This window comes from Dryobates pubescens, chromosome 11 (genome assembly GCF_014839835.1).
Source record: "Dryobates pubescens isolate bDryPub1 chromosome 11, bDryPub1.pri, whole genome shotgun sequence".
Taxonomy (NCBI): Eukaryota; Metazoa; Chordata; class Aves; order Piciformes; family Picidae; genus Dryobates; species Dryobates pubescens.
The window spans coordinates 11062838-11090147 of NC_071622.1; the positions used below are offsets into that span (position 1 = coordinate 11062838).

General features: G+C 45.1%; 1 protein-coding gene across 1 annotated transcript in view; it reads left to right on the top strand.

The window, feature by feature from the left end:
• The window catches only part of ACBD6 (acyl-CoA binding domain containing 6), a 102189-nt gene that overhangs the window by 21139 nt on the left and 53740 nt on the right, over positions 1-27310 (top strand). Inside the window, exons 4-5 of the mRNA XM_054165459.1 lie at positions 10541-10623; positions 21443-21548. Of these exons, the coding sequence (XP_054021434.1) occupies positions 10541-10623; positions 21443-21548 (189 nt within the window). The remainder of the gene's footprint in view (positions 1-10540; positions 10624-21442; positions 21549-27310) is intronic.

A 27310-nucleotide genomic window follows, 5' to 3' on the forward strand; every position in this document is an offset into this window, starting at 1 on the left:
TGTCAGCTAGCACATTGGTTAATGCCTCCTAAATGCTGTTTGTCTCTTAGAGTGGAAAATGAGTTACCCTTTAAAAGAGCAGTATTGTCTAGTACTGTTGTACCCAATTACTCCTATTGTAAGAAAATAGGGCACTCTTGAAATGTCTCTAGAGCATCCTAGAAGTGTTTTGAGTTGAACTAACCCACAGAAAGGCATGAAAAGGTTCAGGCACAGCATCAGTGCACAGCACTGAAGGCTGTTCAGCAGTCAGCGGACTCCAGATCCTGCTGTGTCCATCTGGCTGAGGGTTACACCGCAACTTCAGAAACCTTCTATTCCTGATGGGATACTTCTGCTCTTCCCTTGCCTGAGTCTTTGGGGACAGGTACCAGTGAAGATCTCTTAATTTTCTATTTCTCTGTCAGCAGAGGTCATAATCACAGAATGCCAGGTTGGAAGGAACCCCAAGGATCATCTGGTCCAACCTTTCTAGGTGGTAGCGTAGTTGAAATGAGCTGGCCCAGCACCCTGTCAAGCTGAGTCTTAAAACTCCAATGTAGGGGAATCCACTGCTTTCCTTGGGAGATGATTCCAGTCTCTTAAACAGTTCTCCTGGTGAAACATTTTCTTCTGGAGTGCAATCAGAATCTCCCCAGCAGTAACTTGTACTCATTGCCCCTTGTCTTTTCTATGGGACTCCTTGTAAAAACAAAGTCTCCGTCCTCCTGGTAGCCACCCTTTATGTACTGGTCCATGGTAATAAGGTCTCCCCTGAGCCTTCTCAAGGCTGAACAAATGCAGTTCTCTCAGCCTTTCCTCATCTGGCAGGTCTGCCAGATCATTTTTGTGGCCCTCCTCTGGATGCCTGCCTTCACAACTCAGATCTGTTGGAGGAAACCAGTTTCATTGGTGCTAGTCAAGCAGCCCTGGAGCTGCTTTCTTTTGGGAATAGGGAGATTAGCAGCTGCAGCTGCTGTGATGTGTCTGGCCACTCCAGCAAGTGGAGGATGAAGCAGGATAGGGGTGGGAGCCGATAACCTTCCTTTATTTCTCAGAAGTGAGGGTTGCCTTCAGCTTTCCAGCTTCATGTTCTTACCACAAGCTGTGTAGCCTTTCTGTATTTCCAGTGTGGCTTGGAATACATTTCTACAGATGTCTGTGTCAATCTGTATAAATGAGTGTCTTCTTTGAGATTGACGACACCTAGGAACTGCTCACAGGTTGTGCTTGTATCTATAGCTGGGTCCCCTCTGCCTGGGCATTTGTGGATTTTCATATGGGTGATGTGACAGAAGTGATTGATTGCTTCTAGGACCAACAATGCAGCACTCAGTGTTCCCCTTGTGAAGGCTCCTGATTTCTGCAAGCTGCCATACGCAGGAAGGGTGCAAACCGGCCGCTGCCTTCGCCCTTTGCTCTGGAGACACTGGTAGTCTGCAAAGCACTACAGTGTCCATGAAAAGGAGCTGTGGGAAGGAGAGTCTATTGTTACTCTTGTGCTTGCCACCTCCATATCTGTGTTTCTATTAAAAAAATAAACAAAAAAAAAAGCTCCACAAATCAAGAGCTGTTGGAAGACACTGCATTAGGCTTTTGATGAAGGATGTTATTTCATTCCATGCATTTGTTGAAACATACACAGTGAGTCATGAAATCACAGCTACCAGCAAGCATAAAACTAGCTCCAAATTATGTTAAGCATTTTACATTTTATTTCCTTTCCCCTGGCTGTCTTTACTACTAATTTCCAACTATGATTATGGTGCAGCTGTTAATTAACTCGTTGTAGGTTAAATGAGTAATCTGCAAGGCCTTGTTTCAGATCACAGCACTCTTTAACTATGACATTAATTATAGTGTGTTTGTTTGGGTTTGGGTGTTGGGTTTTTTTAATGTAATCCAGAAAATATTTTCCTTGTCTTAGATTTGTGTTTTTTCAAGGGGAAATTCTGCAGTGAGACTTAAAGGGACCAGAGAGCTACTTTGTAAATGTAGCTATTAATGGCATATTAACCAAACTACCCCTGCAATGTGTAAACCAAAATGCTAAACCCTCCAACCCCACGTTATCCTGCAGAGCATAATGCCTTTTTTTTCCCCACTGTTTTTTTCAATAGGACAGGTTGCTCACATTGTGCAGCTCCTCAGTGGTCTCTTGAAAAGGCTCCAGGTGCTGAGTCATGTGCAGGCTGTGGCTGGGCTGCTGCTGGGAGCCAAGAAGGATTGTTGAGAGAGGAATATTGAAATAGCCTGTTTATGACAGCCATTAATACTGCTGGTGCGGAGGGTAAAGCAGTCTTTCAGGAGAGGTGGCTTTGCAGCTGAGTCTTAACAGGGAAGCTGCCCTCAGCTGGGCTCTAGTTTTTGTCCTGTTTGGATGTAACTGGTCCCTCCTGCTCTTTAAAGAGTGGTGAGAAATGCTGAGCTCGTTCATTTTAGTGGGGAAGGTTGGATTTTAAATGCTGTTGGAGAAATAATTTTTCCTTTAGCAGCATTGCCTCTGAAGGGTTACTATTTACCTTCCTCCCACTGCAGGTAGCATGAAGTTCAGCTGATCTGAAGAGTCAGAAGGATACAGGTGGAAAATACCTTTGGGAGAGGACATTGTTTGTCCTCATTTCATGCCTCATTAGGGTGACCCTTCCGCATTGTTATGGGGTCAGAAGCCTCCCGCAGTGCCGAGGGAGAAGAGATATCTCCTGCCTGTCCAAGGCTTCTCATCTTTGGACCACCTGCATTTGTGGTGGAGAGCACCCTCCTCCCCATGGCTCTCCTGGCAGTGGCCTTAACTAGTGAAGGAAAAGACAGCAGCAATTATGGCACACACAATTAACGAGCTTCTAATCTCCAGCCTTGCGTGTAATTGCTGCTGTCAAATACAATTAGTGTCTGCCCAAGTTCCCTTCCCAGGGGGATGGCCAGACCCTGGCTCAGAGGGAAAGGATGGGAGCAAGTGTCTGAAACTTCAGGAGAGTTTACATTTTCTTGTTGTCTCCCTAATAATTTTCACTCTCTAATTGCATCCTGAAATGTTAATCCATAGCATTAAGGTAACATGGTGGCCTGTAAAGCAAGCCTTGAGGTTTACTGCTGGGTTAACTCTGTGAAGTGTCTTCTGTCAAATTTGTCACCCAAGACTATACCAGCTTAATTACAATTCAATCAGCACACTTCAGGGGTTTGCTTGTACCTTTGCATAAGCCTGATGGGGTTACAGGGCATCGCCTATCCTGTCACAGCAGCCAAGACTGAAGCTGCTGATCACTTTCCCAATGTGGTTTGAGGAGATGGGATTTAACTGAGGTTTCTCCTGACCCCCACCAAGCCAACCTCTGTGAACGTCCAGCACTTGCAGATCCTCCAGGCTTGGTAGCTTGGGATCCTCAGTCACACCCCAAAGCCCTGCAGGCACCCTGCGAGGCCAGGACGGGTTGTGGTTGCTGCTTTGGTGGCTGTTGAAGGTGCCACGTTCCTGTCAAGCAGGACATTTCACTGTTCTGCTGCTCTGTGTGCACCTTTCTGCAAACCACACGGAGCAAGGTGATGTGCGTCCCTCTCCCCAGCGCTGGGAAGCCAGCCAGGGAGGGTGCCATGCAGACACCTGCAGCTGGAGGAAGGGGTGAGCTGTGGGCAGGTGAATTATGCAGCACAAATGCAGATTGGAATCCACACCGTGTGCTTGCTGCTGCGGAAACACTTGGGAAGTTCTGGTGGTAGTCATTTTGGTGCGGAAACATTTCTTGTTTCCATACCATCAAGCCGGATACAGCTGCTACTCTCTGACTCAAGGTGCATCAGGCTCAGAGGATGAGAAAAGTAATAATACAATAGGCAGGCTCACAACATAACCTGAGGTACCTTCTGCATGCACTGTGCTGGCTGGGCTGTGAGATCCTGATGCATAGCTCTCAGCTTTCTCACTTTTTTCTGTTTCCAAGATTTGTGATGATGAAGAACTGAAGTTTTGGCTGGTTTAAGTGTAACTTTGAAGAGAAGTGTTTTGATGAGATGAACCTTTCTGCTAATGCCTTTCTCTTCTTCTTAAATATACATCCATGTGGAGCTATTTAAAGGGTGTGGGTGTGGAGAAAAGCCAGAGTGAGGTGTGAGGGGACTGAGAGGATGATAGATCTACTGAGCAGCACAGCTATGTGCCTTGCCAAACTGCTGTTCCTTCTGGGTGTGCTGGGTATCTAGACATGCAAAAACTAGCCACAGTTATCATTCCACTCTGGATGCAACTGGGATGCTCCACAGGTAATCTTCACCTAGGACCCAGCTCTTCTGTTAACTCCAAGTTATAACTGGGAGGGCTAAAAGCTTTACTGAAACTTGTGCTTCTCCTGCTGTTTAGTAGTATCTTTGTAGAACTTCTCCATACCTTCTATCAGCTTCATGATTCCAGTGTCCAACATATGTAATGGCTGTGTACCATTCAGTCCCAGTTAATCACCAGTGGTAATTAGTGAACTCACTTGCATCTCTATGACAACTTCTGGCACATGGATTTGAAGTGAGTCACCAGAAGAGCCCTTGGAAGCGCTGTCTGGTTACGTCTGTTGTAGTCTGATTTCTGTCAGTTGGAACAAAGCTTGGGCTCAGACTTGAAAAATAATAAATCCCTGTCCTGTCTTCAGGCATACAGCAAGAGGTTGGCCCACCAAACCAATCCCTGACAGGAAACTACCAATCTTCCTCTTGGATGATAATTTTCATCCAAAAATGCAAGAAGATAAATGGATCATGATGTGAGCGTGGAAGACTTAAGACCAAAATAGAAGGTGAACTCAAAACCCTCACAAAGAAAATGTTTGTCTCTAATTGTTTGCCGTTTCCATAATGCTTAGTATGATAAAACTCTCCTCTCTTTCTCCTTTATTTTTCAATCATGATTAGACTTTAATGTTGTTAAAGCTTATAAGTGAGTTTGAGCTTCTGTCTCGTTGAAGAGAAGATGGAGCTGAAATTGTCAGTGAGGCATTGGACAGGGTTTTTTAATGTGTCTGTCATTGTATGTTAACCTCTGAACTGGGACACGACGTCTGCTTTATGGCTGACAACAATTTAAAGGTATACATCTTGACATCGTGGATAAAGGAAGAAGGGGGAGTGGAGGACAAAAAATGAATTAATGATGTTAGCAAATATTAGTCCCCGTCTTTCCATTCAGTTCAGAAAGCGGTTGTCAGGCTCAGAGGCTGGCTGGAGCAGCATTGTCAGTGACAGCCAGTCGAGATGCAATTGTCCCTCCGATCGAGCCAGTCTTTTATTGACAAACACGCTGCGCTGAGGCAGGGATGAGGATGCTCCGCTGACTGCTCCAGGAGGAGCGTGGCTTTCCTTCTGGCAGTCCTGGTGACATTCCAGAAGGATGGTTCTGGGCTTCGTGGAGTTTCCTGCGCCATCAGGAGTCAGGGGAGTTTAAAAGATTTCTTAATGACTTGTAGTGGTTTGGGAGACCAATTCTCCCACCACAGGCAAAAGAAAGACTCAGACAAACGGATTGCAAAAAAAATATGGTGGAAAGTTTAAATGAAAAAAACAAACAATGAGAGTTTTACAGAAAACCACAAGCACCATGACAAAGAGAGAGAGATCCCAGAACATACCCAAGAACGTCCCATCCCCACCTGGGGGTGCACCCAAACCCCTCCTCCCCAGGGCCCTTTCTTCCTCCCCAACCCAGCCTTGGGCCTGGGCAGGCCCAAGGGAGGCAGCTCACGCAATTTTACCTAGGCAGCGACGAGGGACGAAAGAGGAAGTAAGGACCCCGTGCAGATGTTTTATAGAGGAGCAGGGAATTATGGATGAAATACCTGATTTCCTGTGACCACCCAGTGGGCTGGGCCCCCTTTTGGCACCTCCCAGCTGTGGTCTGTGCAGTGGCATCCGGGCCAGCACCCAGCCTAAACCACCACATGGCTCCATATGCTGCATACTGAAGCACGCTTGCCTGTCTTTATGCTAGCTTGGGTAAACCAGGTCGCAGACCCAAGTTAGCTGTCAAGAGTCATGGTGACTTTGATACCAACCTTCTTTGTACATAAGCAACAAGGAATCAAAGGGCAAGCTGGGGGAAAACAAATTCCAGTGCATCTTAATCACAGAATTGTTTTGTTTGGAAAAGACCTCCAAGATCATCAAGTCCAACCACCAACCCAACACCACCATAGCCACTAAACCATGTCCCCAAGTGCCATGTCCACACATTTCTTGAACACCTCTAGGGATGGTGACCTCACCACCTGGGCAGCCTCTTCCAATGCCTGACCACTCGTTCTGTAAAGAAATTTTTCCTAACACCCAACCTAAACCTCCCAGCACAATTTCAGGCCATTTTCTCTTGTCCTATCACCTGATAGCAGGGAGAAGAGACCAACCCCACCTCATCTTTTTTCAGGGGTTTGTAGAGAGCAATGCTCCTTTTCCTCAGACAAAACAATGCCAGTTCCCTCAGCCATCCCTCTTAAGATCTGTTCTCTAGACCCTTCATCAGCTTTGATATCTGGATGTGCTCCAGCAACTCAATGTGTTCCGTGGGGCATCTCTTAGATTTTGTGACCCCTTCTCAGATCTCCTATATCCCACTAGTTCTTTGACACTCAAGTACAGTCTTCCGAGGTTTCTTCCCATACTGTCACAAATTTCCCTTTGTTCCCAGAGTTTTTAACTAGGAGTTTGAGGGCAACCCCCTCATGCTCATGAAGCCCATCAGAAGTTTGCCTTCCCTACAGTGTATCTCTTACATGGTCCTGACTGCAGATAATCATAGAATCAACAAGGTTGGAAAAGACCTCAAAGAGCATCAAGTCCAACCTGTCACCCAACACCTCATGCCTACTAGACCATGGCACCAAGTGCTACGTCCAGTCCCCTCTTGAACACCTTCAGGGATGGTGACTCCACCACCTCCCTGGGCAGCACATTCCAATGGCTAGCAACTCTCTCTGTGAAGAAGTTTCTCCTCACCTCAAGCCTAATGCTGCTGTCATCTCCCTTGGATCCAGGTTGCAAATTATGGGAGCCTGGGATCATGTTATTTCTTAAGTATCATTAGTTACATGTGTATCTGCAGTGCTTTTGGACAGTGCTGCCAGCAGTGAAAGAAATTGAGCTGGCTAAATTGAGCCACGTAGTTAATTATTAGTGTCTTCTTTAACGGAGGAGAGAGAGTGTGCAGCGCCAGGTTTTAGTTTCATTGTGGTTTACAAGCTAATATGACTTTAAACTCAATGGTTATCTCTCTGTATGTAGCGGTTCCTTCATCTTTCCAGCCCTGAAAGCCCTTTTCTGTTGTAGAAATGTCAAGACTTGAGAAGGAAAGTGCACCTGCATGTTTCTCAGCAGGTGAACCACAAATACAAACACTGGTCCCTGTTAGTGCAGTAGCTGTGACGTGGTGTGGAAGGAGCAACTGCTTTGTCCCACCTCTGTCATTGCTGAGTTTGGTCTGTCATGCTCAGATGTTGTGTGTGAGCCCCTGGCAGGCTGGGAAGTACAGCTATTGGAAGTGGGCAGATGAGCCCACATCTAGGAGCTGGGTTCTACACATTGGCCACAACAACCCCATGCAGTGCTACAGGCTGGGGTCAGAGTGGCTGGAGAGCAGCCAGGCAGAAAGGGACCTGGGGGTACTGGTTGACAGTAGGCTGAACATGAGCCTGCAGTGTGCCCAGATGGACAGGAAGGCCAGTGGCATCCTGGCCTGTATCTGGAACAGTGTGGCCAGCAGGAGCAGGGAGGTCATTGTGCCCCTGTACTCTGCACTGCTTAGGCCACACCTTGAGTCCTGTGTCCAGTTCTGGGCCCCTCAGTTTAGGAAAGAAGTTGACTTGCTGGAACGTGTCCAGAGAAGGGCAACAAAGCTGGGGAGGGGTTTGGAGCACAAGCCCTATGAGGAGAGGCTGTGGGAGCTGGGGTTGCTTAGCTTGGAGAAGGGGAGGCTCAGGGGAGACCTTATTGCTGTCTACAACTCCCTGAAGGGAAGTTGTAGCCAGGTGGGGGTTGGTCTCTTCTCCCAGGCACCCAGCACCAGAACAAGAGGACACAGTCTCAAGCTGCACCAAGGGAGGCTTAGGCTGGATGTTAGGAAGAAATTCTTCACTGAGAGAGTCATTCATCATTGGAATGTGCTGCCCAGGGAGGTGGAGTCACCATCACTGGAGGTGTTTAAGAAGAGACTGGATGGGGTGCTTGGTGCCATGGTTTAGTTGATTAGATGGTGTTGGATGATAGGTTGGACTTGATGATCTCAAAGGTCTTTTCCAACCTGGTTTATTCTATTCTATTTAATGCTGGGGATTCTACAACACAGTAGTAAAGGACTACTGAGAGGACTTCAGAGATTCTCTGTCCTCTGCATTTGTGGAACTCTGTTGCTAGAACAGTAGTGGGGTTCATACATTCATCACCCAATGGGACCCCATTATCAATGGTTACTATGACTACAACAGCACCCAGAAACAGGGGTGTGAGAGAGAACCAAGCCTTTTGCTGTATGCTCTTTCTAAACTTGTTCAACATACTGCAGGCTGTGATGAAAAAAGTTTGGTTCAACATTCATAAATTGAATATTGAGTTACCTGTTTCTGCATGGAAGAGATGAGAGAGAAGCTCCTTGCACAAAGTAACCTGTATATGGATTAAGAGCCAGAGAAGTTCTTGGGAAAGCCTGGATCGCTGAGTGTCCTGATGCATTGGTTGTGCAGAGAAGGTGAACTTAATCCAACAAACCCCTTCTACAATTTTCTGCCTCTAGAAAGATGAAATACATTTGTTATGTTCTCAAGTGTTGCTTCTGACTCTGCCAAGGTGTTGCTTTTATGTTTTTTCAAACCTTTGGAAGAGAGGAAAGAATTGAGATGAAAAATTTCCTGTAGTTTCTGATCCTGGTTGAAGGATCACTGTCCCTCAGAAGCCAAGATGATAGGCTAGATGTGACTATGGCTTCCTTTCATAGAAATAATTCCTGCATGTACTAGCAGATGATCTGAAATTAATTTTCTTTATACATGGTGTGGAAATAATTGATGGATGGTAAGGTTCTCAGCTAAATAATTTTTAAGAGGGGCATTGCACTGTGAAGACTCTGAAGACCTTTACCTTCAGGAAAGAACTTTGTGTCATCTTTTACTTTAAATTAGGGAAAGCCTGCTTGCCATAGAAGAGTTTTCAAAGCCAATTTCCTTTCTGTGATGTCTGCAAACCCAAATATTGCAGCTTGGGTCTGGTATAGAGCTGGAACTGGGTGGCTTAAATGGTAAATGCTTTATGGGGGCCAAGCTTTGAAGTGGAGGTTGGGAGGAGATTCTTTGCAGGGGAGATGGTTGGACACTGGGGCAAGTTGCTCAGGATGGTCGTGGATGCCCGCTCCCTGGAGGTGCTCACAGCTGGGTTGGATGAGGCCTTGAGCAGCCTGGTCTGGTAGGGGGTGTCCCTGCCCATGACACAGGGGGGTTGGAGCTGGATGATCTTTGAGGTCCTTTCCAGCCCAGACTGTTCTGTGATTCTGTGAAACAGTAAATTGATTTAAAACAAAAGCAACTTGAGGAACAGGAGGGAAAACAAATGTAAGCATGTTTTATTTAAAAAAAAAAATCAGCATCTTTCTGGGTAGAATTCTGATGAGGCAGCACCACTCAGTAATGCATTGCCGCTCCTGAGAGACTGCTGGAGGTTGGGGCAGCTTTCCCTTTGCTTCTGGTTTTATTCACCCTGGCTGTGATAATCTCTCATCACAAAAAGGCACAGAACTGTCCCCTGACAGCAGAGTGTTGCAATTAATGGGCTGAGTTTATAAGGAATTAAATGCTATGAATTGTAAAGCAATTTTGACTCCTTACCCAAAGAAGGAGATACTAGATGCCCTGGAGGAGTTGGCGTTTCTGGTGCCCTGAACCCTGTAAAATTGAGTCAGGCTTTCAGACAGGAGGCACTTAGCCCTCTCTGAAAGTCTGGCTTTGATGTTAAGTCAAGCAATTGAAGATCCCAAGCTGCAAGATGTTTCCTTTGAAAAAGTAGGCCTGAAGCTCTGGATCGATCAATCATTATTCTAATTGTTCTTTTCTATTATGGTGGGAATCATTCAGAATCCTCGAGTTCCAGGGAGTAAATCATTTGGAAATGCTGCCCATTATAAAATTTAATTTTAAATCTATATTAAATAGATTTATAAAGGCAAGCTTTGCAATCTAGTAACATAACATTATGCTACCTCACAGAGGCTCAGCTTTTGGGTCCTGAGGGGCCACAGCTGCTGGGAGTGCTGTGGAGGCAATGCTTCGGCTCGTTGCAAGCAGGACAATGAAGCTGCCAAGCCTATGTTTTGGGTGACCCTTCTGGGCTTCTTTCAGAGGAGCATTGATCTGGTTTGCTAAGATCCATCCGGCTGTTTGGGATGGAGTAGGGTCATGGAGCAGAATCTGCCATGAAGATAAGACTTCCAGAGGGCTGATCCCATCTCTGGGGCAGGGGAAGCGGTGGGAGATGGTGGAGGGGTGGTACAGGCTAGAGCGAGATGGGGGCCAGGATGCTGGACCAATCTTTCTTTTTGTTTCAGGTGACAGAGAAGAGGGCAAAGGAAAGCAAAACTGCATTTGGAGGCCCAGTTGTCAGCTCGTTGTATCAAGAAGAAACAATCAGGTGATTATCTGTGCTGGACTTCAGTGGAAACCACTATTTTTATGTCGTTGTGTTAAACAATTTCTTTTTCTTTTTTTCCTTTTTTTTCTTCTTTTAATATTGCACAAGTGTGGTGGCAACTACAACAGGATAATAAATGACAGGAAAGAACTTTTCAGGTCCATAATCATTTAAATCAATAACTGCCTGTATCTCTGCCAGGTAGTAACCTTTCCCTAGCACAAACTGTGGGGGAAGGGCAAAGCTTCCCATTTTTCAGTTATATGGCGAAAAAAAGGCTAATACTGGGTATTTTTAATAGAAAGCTGTCCAGGCACTACCTTTTTCAGTTATTTCTTTACCAATGCATTCATTAAGGATTGTTCAGTGCAGGTTTTAATGCTGAACAATCTTTGCCTTCAGGGAGAGTTTGTACCTTATATCAAATTAATTTTTTCTAGCTCCTGCAGCTAGCATAGCAGGAATACATTTACTGAACTAGAGTGGCTGCTATTTAAAAACTGTCAAGGTGCAAGTAGTAAGTGACATCAGCTACTGAATAAGGACAGCTGGGCTTCCTTGTTTGGTTGGGCTTTACTGTCCCAGACTGCTAAATCGTGGCTATAATATTAACTCCAATACCTAAATGATTGTCTGGAGGATCTTTCAGAATGCAGCATCCTCTTTGGAGTGATGATGAACAGGCAGGGAAGACTAAATTTTGGAGCAATGTTTACCATCATGTTGCAGTCACCCATTTATGCCTGTATGATCCCATTTGGTTTATTGAATGTCTTGCATCTTTTTAGTCCCAGGAAATTAAAGAAAAGCACTGGTTTCTCTACCCACAGCCTCCCAAGCTTGCTGAGAACTTTCTCAAAGCATTAAAACACAGCATTTCTTTGACTTGTCATCACAAAGTAATGAAAAACAAATCTTGAGCAGGTGGCTCCAAAACCCTTTGCAAGGAGCTCAGGTAGAAATTGATGTGGCTGTTCTGTGTAAGCAAACAAGGTGGCAGTTTTGTGCTTGGCTGTAGTGTGGGCACTTCCCCGCTGCGTTGCAATACACTTTAGAGTGAGATGGAACAGTTGGCCAGGAGCAGCTTTCTCCACCTCGCATGGAGAGCCAACACATCTTTAACTTAACCATGGACCTTGACTAAAGGTGGTCAGGTATGACCTTGGTTTGAAGAATAGCACTTCTGCTAGCCACAAGCTCCTTTTTCTTTCCTGCTCTGTCAGTGCAGGTCTCAGCCAACATCCTTGATCTCACAGTTTGACCTTGTGGTTTAAATCCTGTTCAGGCTCTTCTTTTAGGAGTGGAGTATTTCAGTGCTCCCATTGTTGGGTGCTAAGTCTGAGCTGTTCTTAGTCCTCCAGTGCTTTCAGTCTCTTAGCTATCCCCAGTACTGCCTGTGCCTCTTCTTGGATATGAAATGTGGCAAAATACACTGGAAAAGGGAGTTTGCACTGCTCTGGTTGGCTTGACTACTTGACTAGCCTAAACCTTGTCACATTTCTGTTTCCACAAGGATATGATTTGTGCAGTACTTGAGCATAAACACAGCTCTGAATACATATATTGTTTTCTAAATACACCATGAGGAACATGTGTTGTGTGTTCCATATAGCATAGCTGTAGTCCTTGCAAAATGAGGCTGAAGGCAGATGTAGTCTGACAGAGCTGAAGCAGGGTGATTCTGTTGAAACTAAGTGTCCTGGATTCTGGTAGATTGATCTGGTGGAAACTCTTGTGGTCCATTAGCACAGCTTGGCTCACAGGCATCAGTGTTTTCAGCTATGAGATACAAAGTGAGCAAGTGTCACCATCTCATCTACATGCATGCAGGTTGTACAGCTTCAACCTTGCCCATGTATTATGACTTTTGTATTCTCTTACTGGAACAGGGAATAAATATGAACAGGTGTAGACACAGCTCTCATGGTGGACAAGCCCCAAACAGCAAAATTGCACTGGTACCATGTCTGCAAGCTGGTGAGCCAGAGAAGTATGGCTCTGATCATTCATTTTGGGGTCCAAGTTTATCTGGAGCATGGAATGAATTGGTTTGATAGGACAGTCACCTGCCTGTGAACAGTGACTTTTCTGAGGCTCTGAGTAGTTACCTACAAGAACTTAAGGTTAACATTCTATAATGCTTCAGTGCATTTGTAAATAGAGTGTAGTTTTTAAGAAAATAAGGCATTTTCTGTAGAGAAAGGAAATGAAAATATTTAAGGGGAAAGAAAACTTAATAGCTTCAGTGTGTTTAGGTCTTTAACACCTCAAAACCTAAGATCTGGGAAAAGAATCATTGGTACAGCCTATACAACTATGTCTCAATTGTCTATGGTTGGCATACTGAAGCTTTACAGCAAACTAAGAATGGGAATACAAATCAAACCATTTTAGTCTCTATTTCCCAGGACTGTTGAAAGGACAAGTATTTTCTAGTTACAGGATCATATTAAGGAAGCCCAGAATCAGAATACCCCCTTATTTTGTGTACTGAAAACTGAAACTTGAGTCCTCATTGGCCCTGGGTCCTGACAGACTGCTGAGAGGAATTTCTCAGGAGGCATTACTCTGCCAAACACAGCTTACTGTGTGCCCTTTTGGATTCCGCTGATGCACAGGCAGAAGAAGGCTGTCTCATTTATCTGGAGCCTGGCATCGTCACCAACCTCACCTTGTACTGGGAGACAGACAAGAATGCAAGTGCAGGGTTTTGAAGGTTCACCTCAGCAGGTTCACTTATTTTATCCTTGCCAGAAGCTTTTGAACAGTTTATCAAATGATTAACCTCCTCCAAGCTGCTGCCATGCAACAGGAAGATGAGAGGTCTTGTTTTAAGGAGTGTAAACCACTAGTTTACCATGAGCAGTAAGTTATCAAGCAAATTATCTTTACATAATTCATAGAATGGTTTGGGTTGGAAGGGACCTTAAAGATCATCTGGTTCCAAGCCCCCTTCCATGGGCAGGGATACCTTCCACTAAACCAGACTGATCGAGGCCCCATCCAACATGACCTTGAGCTTGTCCAGGGAGAGGGCATCCACAACCTCCAGGGCAACCTGTTCACCACCTTCACTGTAAAGAATTTCTTCCTAATATCCAGTCTAAATCTACCCTCCTCAAGCTTCAATCTATTCCCACTTGTCCTATCACTACAGGTCCTTGCAAAAAGTGCCTACATTCCTTTTGTGAAATAAAATACTTGGGGTTTGGGGTGCAAATCTGCAAATGTTGGACCAAGTGGAGTTAACATACCCTACCCTAAAGTCAAGTGGAGCAAAGGCAGGAGGAGCTGGAATGGTGCCAGGGCTGATTTTGCCTTATCACCAATTATCTCAAATGTTTCTGCTTTGAGAACAAGGCAGAAAAATGGTCAGTCTGGCTCACAGAAGTACACTGCACTGATTCCAAATAAATCCAAGAGCATCCATAGAAACAGGTTATACCAATCTAATTAAATCAATTTAGGAAGAGATTGAGTTAAATCAGTGCAATTTGTGTGTTCATAGATCAGTCCTCAAATCAGGAGAAGGTCTCGTGAGCTAATGAGGCATAGCAGTTATTTACTTTGGGGTGCTGGGCACTGGTCATCAATTAGGAGTCATTAATAAACCCTGGCAATAAAGAGCTCAAGTCTCCCCAGTGACTAATGGGGAGCAGTTGCAGAATGTATTAGCACAGTGCTCTGCCTTGGTGTTTCTCTGCAAATCACTTATCTCACTTTGGGCATTACATAAAAATAATGCTCGCTGGTGACTGATGATGGGACTTGGGGGGTTCCCTGGGAAGGAAGGATGTAGAAATCCTCTGTGATTTCAGGCTGGGTGTAGTGGTGTTTTGTTGGGGTTTTTTTTTCTCACTTGCTACATGAAGCTTTATGTCTCTCTTTCTGGTCTTATTACCAGAACAAAAGCAGTGGCAGTTGAGCTCCTTCCTGATCAAAGAGCCATAATTACAGTTTCACAAACCTGGGGAATGAGCAGTGAGATGAGGTTGACTGATGTGTCACCAATATAAATCTAATCTGAGACACAAACTGAGGGAGGTGTCAAAAATATTGAAGCATGGGAAATGCAACTTCTTTTTTTTTTTCTTTTCTTGAAAGGGAGGGGGGAGGGGGAAGCAGTTTGTGTTTCCAGCAAACGAAAGCATTGATTTGGCAGATGGAAAATGTGAAATTATGTTGGCCAATGTCCATACCCCTCTCCACTTCCACCGGAGGAGCTCTCCTGCGTTCTGCTGTGTGCTGCTGCGTGCTGCTGCCACACGACCTCGTTGTGCAGGGGTGGAAATGACATCTACCGCTCTTAACAGAGGTCTCCCTGAGAGCTGTGCTTCACACTTGTGCCATCCTGAGGGATGCTGAAGAAGCCCTTTTCTGGTAGAAACTTTCACCTTTTCCCATAACACATGGGAGCAATCCTGGTTGGAAGTGGGCCTCCATTTAGGATGGGGGCACAGAGCGGGCACCCCTCATATTTGGGAGGCAGCCTGATGCCGTGTAATCTATCAGAACTGTATTAATCCCACTAACACAGCCACCATCTGGCCCTGCTGCCGGGCCGGCTCGCACAAGCCCCCGTGATGGATGGCCTGGGGAATTGATTAGTTGTTGTGTGAGACAAATGAACTGTTTTGGCAGAAAATACCAGAGGTCGCTGCGTGTGGTCAGGCACAAAGGCTGCTGAATTTTAAAGAGCTGCTTCCAGCATCCATTGCAAGGATGCCTCTTCGGAGCACTGATGACTTTTGAGACGAGCCCAATAGCGCTCCGGAGCACGGCTGGGGTTTTCTCCTCTCCCTTCAGCCCCACTTTCAGGAATGCCAACACTGGGAATGAGCGCAAAGCTGGGGAGATGTGGGAGTAGGCATCCTTGCCGTGTTGGGAATTACCGGCTGGTGCTGGCCTTGTGTGCGCGTTTGGGTGGCTGCGGCACAGATGTCTGTCACTCACATAAACGCTGGGCTGTGCAATCCCTGCGGAAAAGCTTTCCCGGCTGTGCAGAGCCCACAGCCTGCAGCGTGCTCAGCTATGGCACGCCTCAAACAAAACACCTGCGGGTCCAGGCGGCAGGGCTTTGGGTTTTTTTCAGGTCAGTGTTATTTAGAAATGGATGGTGATGTTTAGTGGGCAAAGACTGCAAGATGATTGTCAAGTTTATTGCTTCTCCCCTCTTTTATTGTCCCCAGAGCAGTGTCTCTTGGGGCTTTGCTTTGTTGTGCAAAGGGACAGCTTGGCCTCAGCCCTGCCTGCCCGTTGGGAGAGTGTATCCTTCACTGGTGGCTTCTGTTTGGGTTTTCACGGCCACCTTCTCTCCGGTGCCACTCCGCTAATCTGCCGAAGTGCGTGTGGGAATTGGCTGACACATGTCTCGCAATGTCCCGGCTGCTCTCGGAGGAGGGCACATGCGTGTGCCGGCAAGTGGGCAACACTTCCCCCGGGACGGCCTGCCAGTTCAAAATAAACTTGAGTTATGGATTTATTCAGCTTGTAAAACCTCAGCTGGCATAAATAATTGAGAAAGCAAAGGTTTGTCTGCGGCGCGTACCTCAGGGACCCGCTCCTGCCTCCCTCCCTCCCACCACCCTTTCTTATGAAAATGATCCCAGTTGCACTGATAGATAATAACAACACCAAGCAATTAAAAGCTATGGGTGGCTGGAGAGAGGAGAAAAGGTTCAGTTAATGAGCTTTTCCTCTTCCTTGTGCCCAGGAGAGCCTCAGAAGTGAGGAGGCGATTAAAGCGAAGAGATAATTATAGATTATGTGAAAATGGGTCCCTTGGGGGCCGAGGGCCTTGACATAAACAGCAAGTGTTGCAAGTGCCTCTCGGCTCCCCGCACGCTGCCGGCTCCGCTCCGCCGCGCTCCCGCTCGCTCGGCAGCGCCGTGCCAAGCAGACAGGCGAAGCCACCTGTTAGCGGCACCCGGGGCTGCTCCGCAGCGAGCCCACTGGGACCTGCCTTTGGACCAGCCCTGGGAAAAGGGGAGAGGACGTCCAAAGTAGCACCCGAATGCAACCCTCTGCCCAGAGCTCTGTGCTGAAGGTAACCTGCCAGGCGGGAGGAAGGGAATGGGGTAAACCTGAAGGATGGTCTCTGTGTAAGGGTAGAATATCTGAATTTCAGGTCTCTTCTGTGCCCTTTTTCATGGCATGGCAAGGAGGTTTACAGCACTTCAGGTAAGAATTGAGCAAATCCTGATTGACTGGTAGCAGAGCTTTTCCATGAGCTGTTTAAAAACTGTTGGTTCAACACCTGTTTTGGACAGCCTATGATGAAGGCTTCTGAAAACTTAGAAGCCAGGGGAGAGAGAACCTGGTCTTAAGTTCTTCCATGTTCATTTACTCAGGGCTGGAAAAAGCCAATCGTGTTACCTGCAAGCAACAGATGTGCTTCAGCTCCACTTTGAATCAGTTTTCATCTCTTACTGGGAATGCAGAAAAGGAGAAGCAAATAGCTTTAGGGGTTGAAGATAGGTTAGCAATGGAGAGGAGAAGCCCTTCTGACCATCCTCAGGAGCAGATGTGAACACATTCACTGTCTTTACGGACGGTCAGGTGGTTGCTGACTTTAAGACTCCTTTACAGCTCAACAGAAGAGCCAGTGCTTATATTTCACACAATCTGACATGGAAGCAAAATTGCATATCAGCCTTCCTTTTAGCTACAAGTTTTAAACAATCGTGCACATCTCCATGAGGTTGAGTTTCATCAGCTTTCCCATGCTGTGTTTTTCCTCAAATGGATTTTTTTTTTCTTTTCTCTTTTATTCTTTTTCCTGAAAACACTGATAGAAATGCTCTGGGGTTCCCCCTCCCAACATTATCTGAGCTATAGATTTGCAGTGTCACTTCCTGTGTTTTTGATGTGCTTCTGTCGGTTCCTAACAGCTTCTGGGCCGTGCAGCTGACTCTCCCAGGTTTTATGTGGAGTGAAAATTCCTGCTAGGAAGCAGTGTGATAAAAACACTGCATCCTTTTTGTTTTCTAACAGCTATCTCAGTCACTGCTGCAGGGGAGGAGTTGTTCAATAAGTACACATGCACACATGTGAAATAAAAGGGGGGAAAACCCCTGGGTTGGAAGGTTTTCAAGCTATGTTTCTTATATATATTCTGTGTAGTTTTGAATGCAAGGTCAGCAAATAACAGTAACTTGTCTTCACTCCATTCATACCATTCAAGTAGAGCTGTTATTGGTACCCCCATAAATCTGGGTTTAACTCCTCTGAGCTCTTTCTCAGTTTGCTTTCTTTGTTTTGGCACCTGACTCCATCAGATTGTTTTAAATGTCTGGGGTGCCGCTTCCTGTGACTGCTTCGTTTGCAGGTAAAATGTCTTTGCGGTGCCTGTGGTCTTCCCTCAAAACTATTCAGGAAATGGCTCATTTCTCTTTGTTGCTGTGTATAGAGAAGTTGGAGATCATACCTGCTGGGGTTCTTTTTATAAGGGGGCATCAGGAGCAGAGGAATGGTTTAAAGCTTGAGAAATGAATGCAAAGTAGAGAGACAAAATTTCCCAAAACCTTATCTTCAGGTGTGGGAAATTGCTATTCTGGATTAATTCCATTGTGGAGACTTCTGAAAGTGGTTTTTTGGAAGGGGCATCTAAAGAGCATTTGCAGAGGTTGTTATTCCAGAAAAGCTAAATCATATCCAAATAGCTGTGTCAGGTCATTTCCCCCTTACAGACAGTAATATACTTGGAAAAAAACCACTGTAGAAGTCTTCTCTGGAGGCTGTGGTAGGAAGATCATCTGGGCTTGGTATGTCAGTGGAGCACAGTCAGCTGCTTTATCACTGCTAGGTACTTACTGGTACCCCTGGTGCTGCTGGGAACTGGTGGAGATGCTGGTGCCTGGGCTGACTGGGTGGCATCACTGCCAAAGGATGGAGTACACTGTCTGAGCTCATGCTTGTGACACAGAAAATCATCCAGGAGTAACTGAGGATGGTTGTGGACTTCTCTAGCAAGGAGAGATGGGGCTTTGCTTTGGTGCTATGGGAGAAAAAGTGATCTGTAATAAGTTACGTGTGTGTGGCTCTGCAAAGGGGGGAAAAGCTGCTGGAACCAGGTTACTGTACAGTGTTGTCAGAAAAGCAACTTCGCCCAAAAGGCTGCTCTGCTCTCAGCAGCCAAGGGTGTGTTTGAGAGGTTGGACTAACAAGGTGGGACTGAAAGGACTTCCCAGCATATCAAATCAGCCCTTGCTAGTAGGAGCAGGCATGTCTTATGACCTCCATCATGAATCTGTCAAGCTCCATCTTGAGCAGTGTAAGCTTTTGTCTTTTCTAATCCCACCATGAGATTCTTTTTTTCCCCTGGAATTCAGAGTAATTGAGCTAAAGCATGCGGTGGTGTGTTTCCCCAGAGCTTGTGGGTAGTGAGCAGACAACACCTCCAACAAGTAAATTGATGAGAGAATGGTTAAGAAACTGGAAGGTTTCTGTAATGTCCATAGGTCTAAATGTGGGGGGTGAAATCTTGTGCAGCACCCAGCTCTCTACTGGAAAAGTGCAGCTCAGCTCTTTGGAAGGACTTTGTGCATACAAAGAAAAGGAGTGATGTGCAGGAGAATGGTGATACTAAAGGAGCAAGGTGAGAGAGAGGTGAGAGGAAGTGACTTCTTTGAAGTAAGCAGCATTCTGCTTCTGGAGCTGAGTGTCAGCACTTCTTCCCACCTTTTACTGGCACTGAGGAAGGAAACAGATTCTTGAGGTCTGAAGAATTAGAGTGTAACTTAGTTAGTTAGATGCATAACAATAAAAGGTGAAGTCAAAGCTGTGTTGTGGAGCTCTGCCTGCTGTGTTAGGAGAAAGGCACATGGTCTTGTTGGTATTGGCATTTTTGAGGATTACAGGTCAAAGAACATTGCTTTTTCTCTATAACCTATTGCTTAGAAATGAAAATAACATTTAGATTTTATTTTTCCTTGCTCTGGTGTTCTTCAGCCTGTGAGATTCAAGAGCAGTGCAGATGAATAGGGAGGAGCCTTTTAGCACAGGGGGAGTCAGTTCTCAAACTACCCCATGGCATTGCCAAAGGTGTCCTCCCCTGCTCTAAAGGCTCACAGCAATACCAACTCCTTACTGGATCTGACCTACTCCTATTTGAATGAGGAATTTCCTTTGGGGCTGTCAAATCTGAGTTCTGCTGAACATCCAGACTGTCTTAAGTTGAGGTGATTGAAAACTGTGGATGTCATGAGAGGCAACTTCTTGGTGTTTAACTCCTGTGAAGCTGCCAAGTCTCATAGCAATGCTGATGGGATCATTTGAGCCATGGTTTTCATCTGGAAACTAGAAGGGGGGGGGAAAAAGGATAGGATGTGTTTTTCTGCTTTACTTCTAGACAAACAAGGACCTCTTTTCTTTATTCCTTACTAGCAACACAGTTGTGTATCTATACTGAAAGGCATCATTGTAGAGGTGCCTTATAGCCCTTTTCCATAGAAAAATCTGCTGTGTTGCAGTAAGTAACTTTCCACTGGCATACCAGCATGGACTGTAGGGGAGTTGTACTTTCTCAGCAATACTGGTGCCAGTAACTTCCCATCATTAAATACGTGAGTGTAGATTTATGCAGCAAGATAAAAATGTCTTGGTCCTGCTCTGTCCCTTCCCTAAAGATTCCTGCCACTTGCTTTTTTAGCTGCCACAGCGCACCATGGCTCTAGTCACTCACACAAAGCTCTTCTGTAATGGTTTAAGAATCTGTGAAAGGTTTGAACTTCATTAGAAGTTCTGTTCAACTGGTAACAACACAAGTTTTACTGTGTCTGAAGCCAGGGTATTGCTTCTAGCTTTAGAAGAAGCCATAGGTGTAACTCAAGCAGCAATGATCTTTCCAATGCAAGCAGGCCTACCTGGCACAGGGGCATGCTGGTCCTTCCACATGCACCAGGCTGCTGCTCAGAGCAGAGATTATGGTCAGGCTTTGCCTTGACACTGTCAGCACAGAAAGGAGGAGTGTATTTGGGTCACTTACAGGCTGGTAAATAAAAAATTAAAGACCTGTGCTCAGCTTCCAAAGACAAACACCAAAGACTTCACAAATCCCTAGGCACTTACCAAAAAATAGCTGCACCTATTTGAAAGCCACCAAAAGAACGTGTTTGGCCACTGTTCACCCCTTCACACCCACAATACTGAATTATAGAGCTTGTCCTTTAGAGAGGCCAGGAGAAGAATGGGTTAAAGTACAGAATAGAGTGGAAAAAGAACCTGGGAAAGGATGATAATATGTTTATCTGGGTGGAGCCTCCAGCTGCAGGAAATCCTTAAGCTACTAAATTTGTGAAACTGGGAGGATCTAGCTGGGGACAGATTGCTTTGCATGTGTCCTATATCTTATTATTTTTTCTCTAAGGCACCATCAGTGGCTGCTGTCTGAGATGGAGCAGAAGGGTCTTTGGTCTGACTCACAGTGGCCATTACAAATTTGCATAGCAAGGAGAAGAGCAGCTTTAGCCTTTTAGATCTTCTGTGGGATTTGTGATTGATACCAGCACTCAAATATGGGTTTTGGTGGGTGAATTTATAGACTTGTTATGACAGTTCACAAGAGTAAGCTGACTTTTGCCCTGGCATAATACTGTTAGAAAACAACCCTTGTTCTCTAAGAAACAAGATCTTCTGTCTCTTGGGAGGAAAAAAAACCAAACCTGTTACTCTGTGTGTGCAGTATGTGCAATACCAGATGTCTGCTTAAGTCCAGTGATAGCATTACAATGTATGTAGCAGAGTTAGAGACTATGATGTGCATGTGGCCCTTGTGTTGTACATAACGTGGTGCTTGTTTTGTTTTTGTTTTTCTGATTAGGGAAGAAGACAAGAACATTTTTGATTACTGCAGAGAAAACAACATTGATTATGTAACCAAAGCCATTCGATCCAAAACAGTGGATGTGAATGTCACAGATGAGGAGGTATGGAGAAAAAGATAAAGACCACCAATCTTTCAGCTGGTTTGTGGTTTCACTCAGTGCCACTGCCTGTCAAAGTTCCCTGGTTAGGATTGTGGTAAGGAGGTGCTGCAACAGCTGGACAAATGCTTGGTCATTGAGACAGGGGTAATCTACATGACAATAGCTTTCCACTGGGTTTCTGGTAGTGTTGATGTACTAACTGTGATGCTGTAGCATATCAGAAACTTTCTATGTTATTTTCAGCAATGCCGGCAGCCACTTGTGGAATAAGAACTTCTGAACGCCTTCCTTTCCCCACCTAGGACACTAAACATGGTCAAATAGGAGGAGGAAGTGAGGGAAATGGGGTTTGGGGAGGAATTTCTACCATGCTGTCAGCTTCTCATCTTTCTCAGGAAGAGAGTGACACTGGCTTTCCAGCTTCATAAAAATCCCACCACTGCCAGCGGTTCTCACATATCCAAAGCAGGGCAATGAAGCTGGTGAAGGGTCTGGAGCACAAGTGTTCTGAGGAGCAGCTGAGGGAATGGGGTTGTTTTCTCTGCAGAAAGGGAGGCTGAAGGGACACCCTCTCACTCTATACAACTCCCCAAAAAGAGGTGACAGTGAGGTAGATATCTGCCTCTTTTCCAAAGTAGCAAACAATAGGACAAGAGGAAATGGCCTCAAGTTGTACCAAGGGAGAATTAGATTGGACATTAGGAAAAACTTCTTCCCCAAAAGGGTTGTCAGGCCCTAGAACTGGCTGCCCAGGGAAGTGGTGGAGTCACCATCCCTGGAGGGATTTGAAAGCTACATAGATGTGGTGCTGAGAGACATGGTTTAGTGGTGACCTGGCAGTGCTGGGTTAACAGTTGGACTTGGTGATCTGAAAGGTCTCTTCCAACCTGAACAGTTCTATATTTCTGTGAAAAACAGTGACATGATCCAGTCTTTCTCTGCTCATCAAACTGAAAACACCATTCCTCCACAGGAAGTCAATACAGACATTGCCAGAAACCTCTCAAGAAAAAAGCCTCAGGAATTGTGAATTGGCTTGATCCTTTCCTTGGTAAAAATAAGCACTTGCTGTAGACAGTTTCCTGTTCATCCTTCAGGAAAGGCAGCGATGACAGCTTGGTCACCTTTGCTTCCATGTTTGCGTGCTGCCACCTAGCCCTGCTTGTGGTCCAGCATCCCTCACAGCTCCTCCTGCCCGCTGCTCTTCCAGCACATTGTGTTGGGCTGAACAGATGAAGTGCTTACACATTCATAGACTGAGACGCCACAAATTCAGTTGGGTTCTCCTGTAGCTCTAAGCAGATTTCTGCCCTCTGAGCCATGACAGCCCCGGCTGGGGCTCTGAATGCTGATGGCAGGGCCTTTTATTATTAATCAGGAATTCATGTGATTAATTTTCAGAGGAGAGGAGGGGAGGATGTTCACTATCAGGGCTGGAATTTCACATCATAAATTCAATGAACTGAAACTGTCATGTGCCACACGCTCGCTGCAACAGTGCCAGTGCCGAGCTCCATCTCCTGCTGATCGCAGGCTGCAGAGGTAAATGTCGTGGGCAGTCCCACAGGACATGGCTGGAGTCCTCTCATTAACAAAAACTCTTTTTTGTGACCACACACTTGCAGTAAGTGTATAATAACAATATCAGGTTAGCATTATTTCATTTCTACTGGCACGATGCTCTTTGTTCGTTAGCAGGTTCAGAAGCTTTTGTGTCCATGTGCTTGTTTTCAGCCAAAGGAATTCTGGGGGGGTTTTAAAAAATCAAAATATGTGGTGAAAGCTGAAATATTTCTGTGCTCTAGCAAAAAAAAGTAAAATGTTTAGAGCCAAATCTGAAAACTGCCAGGTGACATCCTCTTTGGGACACAAGTCTGCTGAGGAGAACTCCTGTTCCTGAGCTAATGGGTGTTAGCAGATGACTGTTGTAGAGCATGGAAATAAACCCCTGCCTACTTCTGAAGTGTTCGTGGGAAGATTCCCACTGGTGCAAAATTCCCCCCCTAGATGAAACTCCCACAGCCTCAGTGATTTTTGGCTTACCCAGCAAATGCTCAATCAGGGAAGTCAGAACTATTTCTTTTTTATTTAGCTAAGTGCTGGCTTCCTTAGGCTTGACTCTAGCTGGCCACTCTGGTCTTGAACAAAATACAACAGTCTACCAAACCCAGAAATCTGAAAGAATTTCTTATTTAATGATATGTTAAGGAGCTGAAACCATCACCAATGTTGCTTGGTATCCAAACCTATTCTTCACACTCTTGGGAAGATAGCTTATTTTCCAATATCGTGCAGGTTGATTGAAGTTTTAGAACCCATTTTAGACTAGACATAACCCAGAGCGAGCTTTTGGTGGAGGGAAGTGTATGCAAGCATAATCTTGTCATTTTTTATTAAATATTTTAGTGTTACTGTATAAACACATCCTACCATTTCCAAAAGATGCCTCTCCTCATCCTCTGAACATAACTCACGGTGTCAGGCCTTTGATTTAAATGCATATAAATGTAAAATGGCAGCAAGGCTATGTACAAAGAGTTAACTCATTGTGAAACAAAATCGACCAAAGCACCAAATAGTCTTGTGCTGAACTGCTAAGACTCTGGGCTCAGCCTTTCCTTGTGCAACAAAGACTCAGCTGAGGTTGGAGGCATTGGGATTTTGTTGCTACGTGATGTTAGTGCTGTCTCTAATTGTATCCCCTCAGTTTGTGTGAGCCTGCAATAAGTTAACAGGAGGAGGAAAGACATTCATAGAATGATTTGGGTTGGAAGGGACCTTAAAGATCATCTAGTTCTGTCTCCTGTGCCATGGGCAGAGACACCTTCCACTAGATGAGGTTGCTCAAGGCCTCATCCAACCTGGCCTTGAACACCTCCAGGGAGGGGGTATCCACAGCCTCCCTGGGCAACCTGTTCCAGTGTCTCACCACCCTTACTGTGTAGAATTTCTTCCTAATATCCAGTCTAAATCTGCCCTCCTCAAGCTTCAATCCATTTCCTCTCATCCTATCACAAAAAGCTCTTGTAAAAAGTTCCTTCCTGGCTTTCTTGTAGGCACCTTTCAGGAACTGGAATGCCCCTGTGAAGCTCTTAGTGACACATGGGACACATGACCTTGAGCACCTCCAGAGAGAATGAAAACATAAAATGATGTCAAGCCAACTTACTCAAAGCAAACATATTTCAGAAAGGGCAGTAGAAGTCTCTGGGCTTTCAGTGGATGCATTTGGCAACTTCTAAAACATGACTGGTAGAAATAAAGGTCTTCATGTAGAGCATTTGAGCCAACCTACCTGCTAACAGTTTGAACATGATAAAGTTCAATTTAGAATTAAACAAAGAATCTAATGACACTAATCATGTAGAAGCTTCCATTTACTGCACCTAAATTGTCCAGAGTTCAGTAGAGGAGCTTGCATTCACTTAGAACTAGGAGCAGAGACTAAACCAACCATTTTCCCTTAGGCCCATCAGCAGGACATTAGAAAGCAGAAATTAACTGTGGCCATGAAGTTGCTGCAGGCAGATCCTGCTGGTGTGGATTGCTTGCTGCCTTTTTGAGAGCTGTATTTCTTCAGCTTTTAACAAACCAGGCACTGCTCAAAAGCATCCCTTTTGTAATTGGTGCCAAGGGCTGTGGAGGTTGTAAACAGAGAAATATTTTTGAATTGTTGGAGAAACCCCAGTAAACAAACATGTTACCTGTGTGCAGTATTTAAGCCCTTGCCAAAACTTTAATGAAAGGCATCTCAAATGATGCTCAGTCCGCAGCCCTCATGCTTTCGAGACAGCAAGTGCCAAATTACTGCCAGCTTGCCAAGGAAAGGATAGGGGGGTGGGGAGGTGGAAATGGGTCTGAAGAAGGATCTCTTACTTCTGGATTTACAGGCTGATTTCCATTGGACAAACTTGCCCAAGTGTTTCACAGCTCTGAAAGTGACTGACTTCCAAATCACAGCTGAAGTGTACCTGTATAATTGTCACAATGGCCCTTCCCTTCACTGTTTTGACTGTCACAGGGGGATGTGGCCTTTAAATATCTCCTCTTAATTACCAGTAATAAAACACCTGCCACAAGTTAGAGTGTCTCTCCTTGCTATACAGCCATTACAGCTGCAAACAGCATGCCTAGAAGGGTGGCTTAATGTTGTAGCACATCCATTCAGTTTGGCTTCGCTCTGCTCTTTCTCTGCACCGGCTAATTGATGTGAAAATCATTCCCATCCGTTTGTCTGCTGAGACTCAGTGTATCTGAGACAAATTCCTGTCCTGTGCTTTGTTTGTGAACACCCTGTGACTTGGAGCTGAGCAAAATTGATGTGCTGTTGGCTTGAGAAACTGCTGCAGAAGCTGGCCAAGCTGGCAGCGGTTAGCCAAGCAAAGCACAGAAGATTTAAGAGGCAGGGTTAGTGCACTGGGGCTATTTTTGTGCCTCTTTTATTTTTTTTTTTTTTTAATATTAAATACTCTAAAGGCAGGGGAAAATGCATCCTCTTAAGTAACTTCTGTAACAACTGTTGTGTTTGAATTGCATGGAGGGAGTACCTTGGTGTTTGACTGCATTTAGTCAAGACCCTGCTGCTGCGGTGCTTTCCTGTACAAAATTACTCATATTGCTTTGAGTTCTCTCACTGCTGAATGACATAGTCATATGAGAAGTGTTTGGGGAAAGCTCAATCTGTGGCTCTTTAAGATTTCTGCCATGTTATTTAAGCACTCCAGTACATATTATATGCTGATACAAAGCAGCAGCTGTGCAGACTAAAGAATTTTTCAGCGTGCATGGTTGATACGTAGAAAGAATTGGATTGTGCATTCAGTTTAAGTTTGTTTTACCACTAAGACTTAAGGAAGATGTGGAAAACGATGGACTTTGTAGCTGTGTACCTGCCCAAGTATGTTTTCTAGACCTTCTGAGTGCTTTAATTTGCCTGGTACTATGCAAACAGTAGTGAATATTCCCATTTTAAAGACAAATTTCTTAGTAATTATTTGAACTATACTGTTAGTAGGCTGAGTTCCTTCTGCAGGTATTTTTACTTCTGTGTTAAATGGTGTGTTCTTGTACAGAAGGTCTCCAGGTCCCTAACACTCTGTGTTTAGGGTGTAGCATGCTGCAAGGATGCAGCCATTTCTTGGGTGGAACGTGTCAGCCTTTTAATAGTGCACAATTACAATGCAGAGCCATTTAAGGCACTAATTGGAAAATATTGTATCCATTTAGAATTACAGAGAAAATATATAGGTAAGCAGAGTGTAATTACCCAAAGTGGAATTGGCCCTGGACTTGAAATCCATACTCCTGCAAATAGCACAAGGAGATTTTTAATGACTATGGATGATCAGGCTTTAGTTTCTTGTCCTGTTCCAAAGGTAACACTTGCAGCAGATCCAGCCACTCAGTGTCATGGCCAGGGACCAGTTGCACAGTGCTGCAGTATCCCTGTGCTGACAGAATTGACAGCACTGTCTCTCCTGAACTTCTGGTTTTCCTTCATTGCTGTCAGCCAAATTCAGCACCAACACAAGGAGATTCTGCTCATCCAAAGGCAGCAACATATTATAGCTGCTGACCTGTAGCATGGAGTTTGATAGAAATGATAGAAACATCTTTATTTCATGGCATAATACTTACACTTGTGTGAGTACTGTATTTTTCTTCTACACCTATATCAAGAAATAGAAATGATCTATTGAAGTATTTAATGCTAATTGTGCATATTTCAGGCAGTGTGTCTTTCATCTGTGGCACAAAAAAGA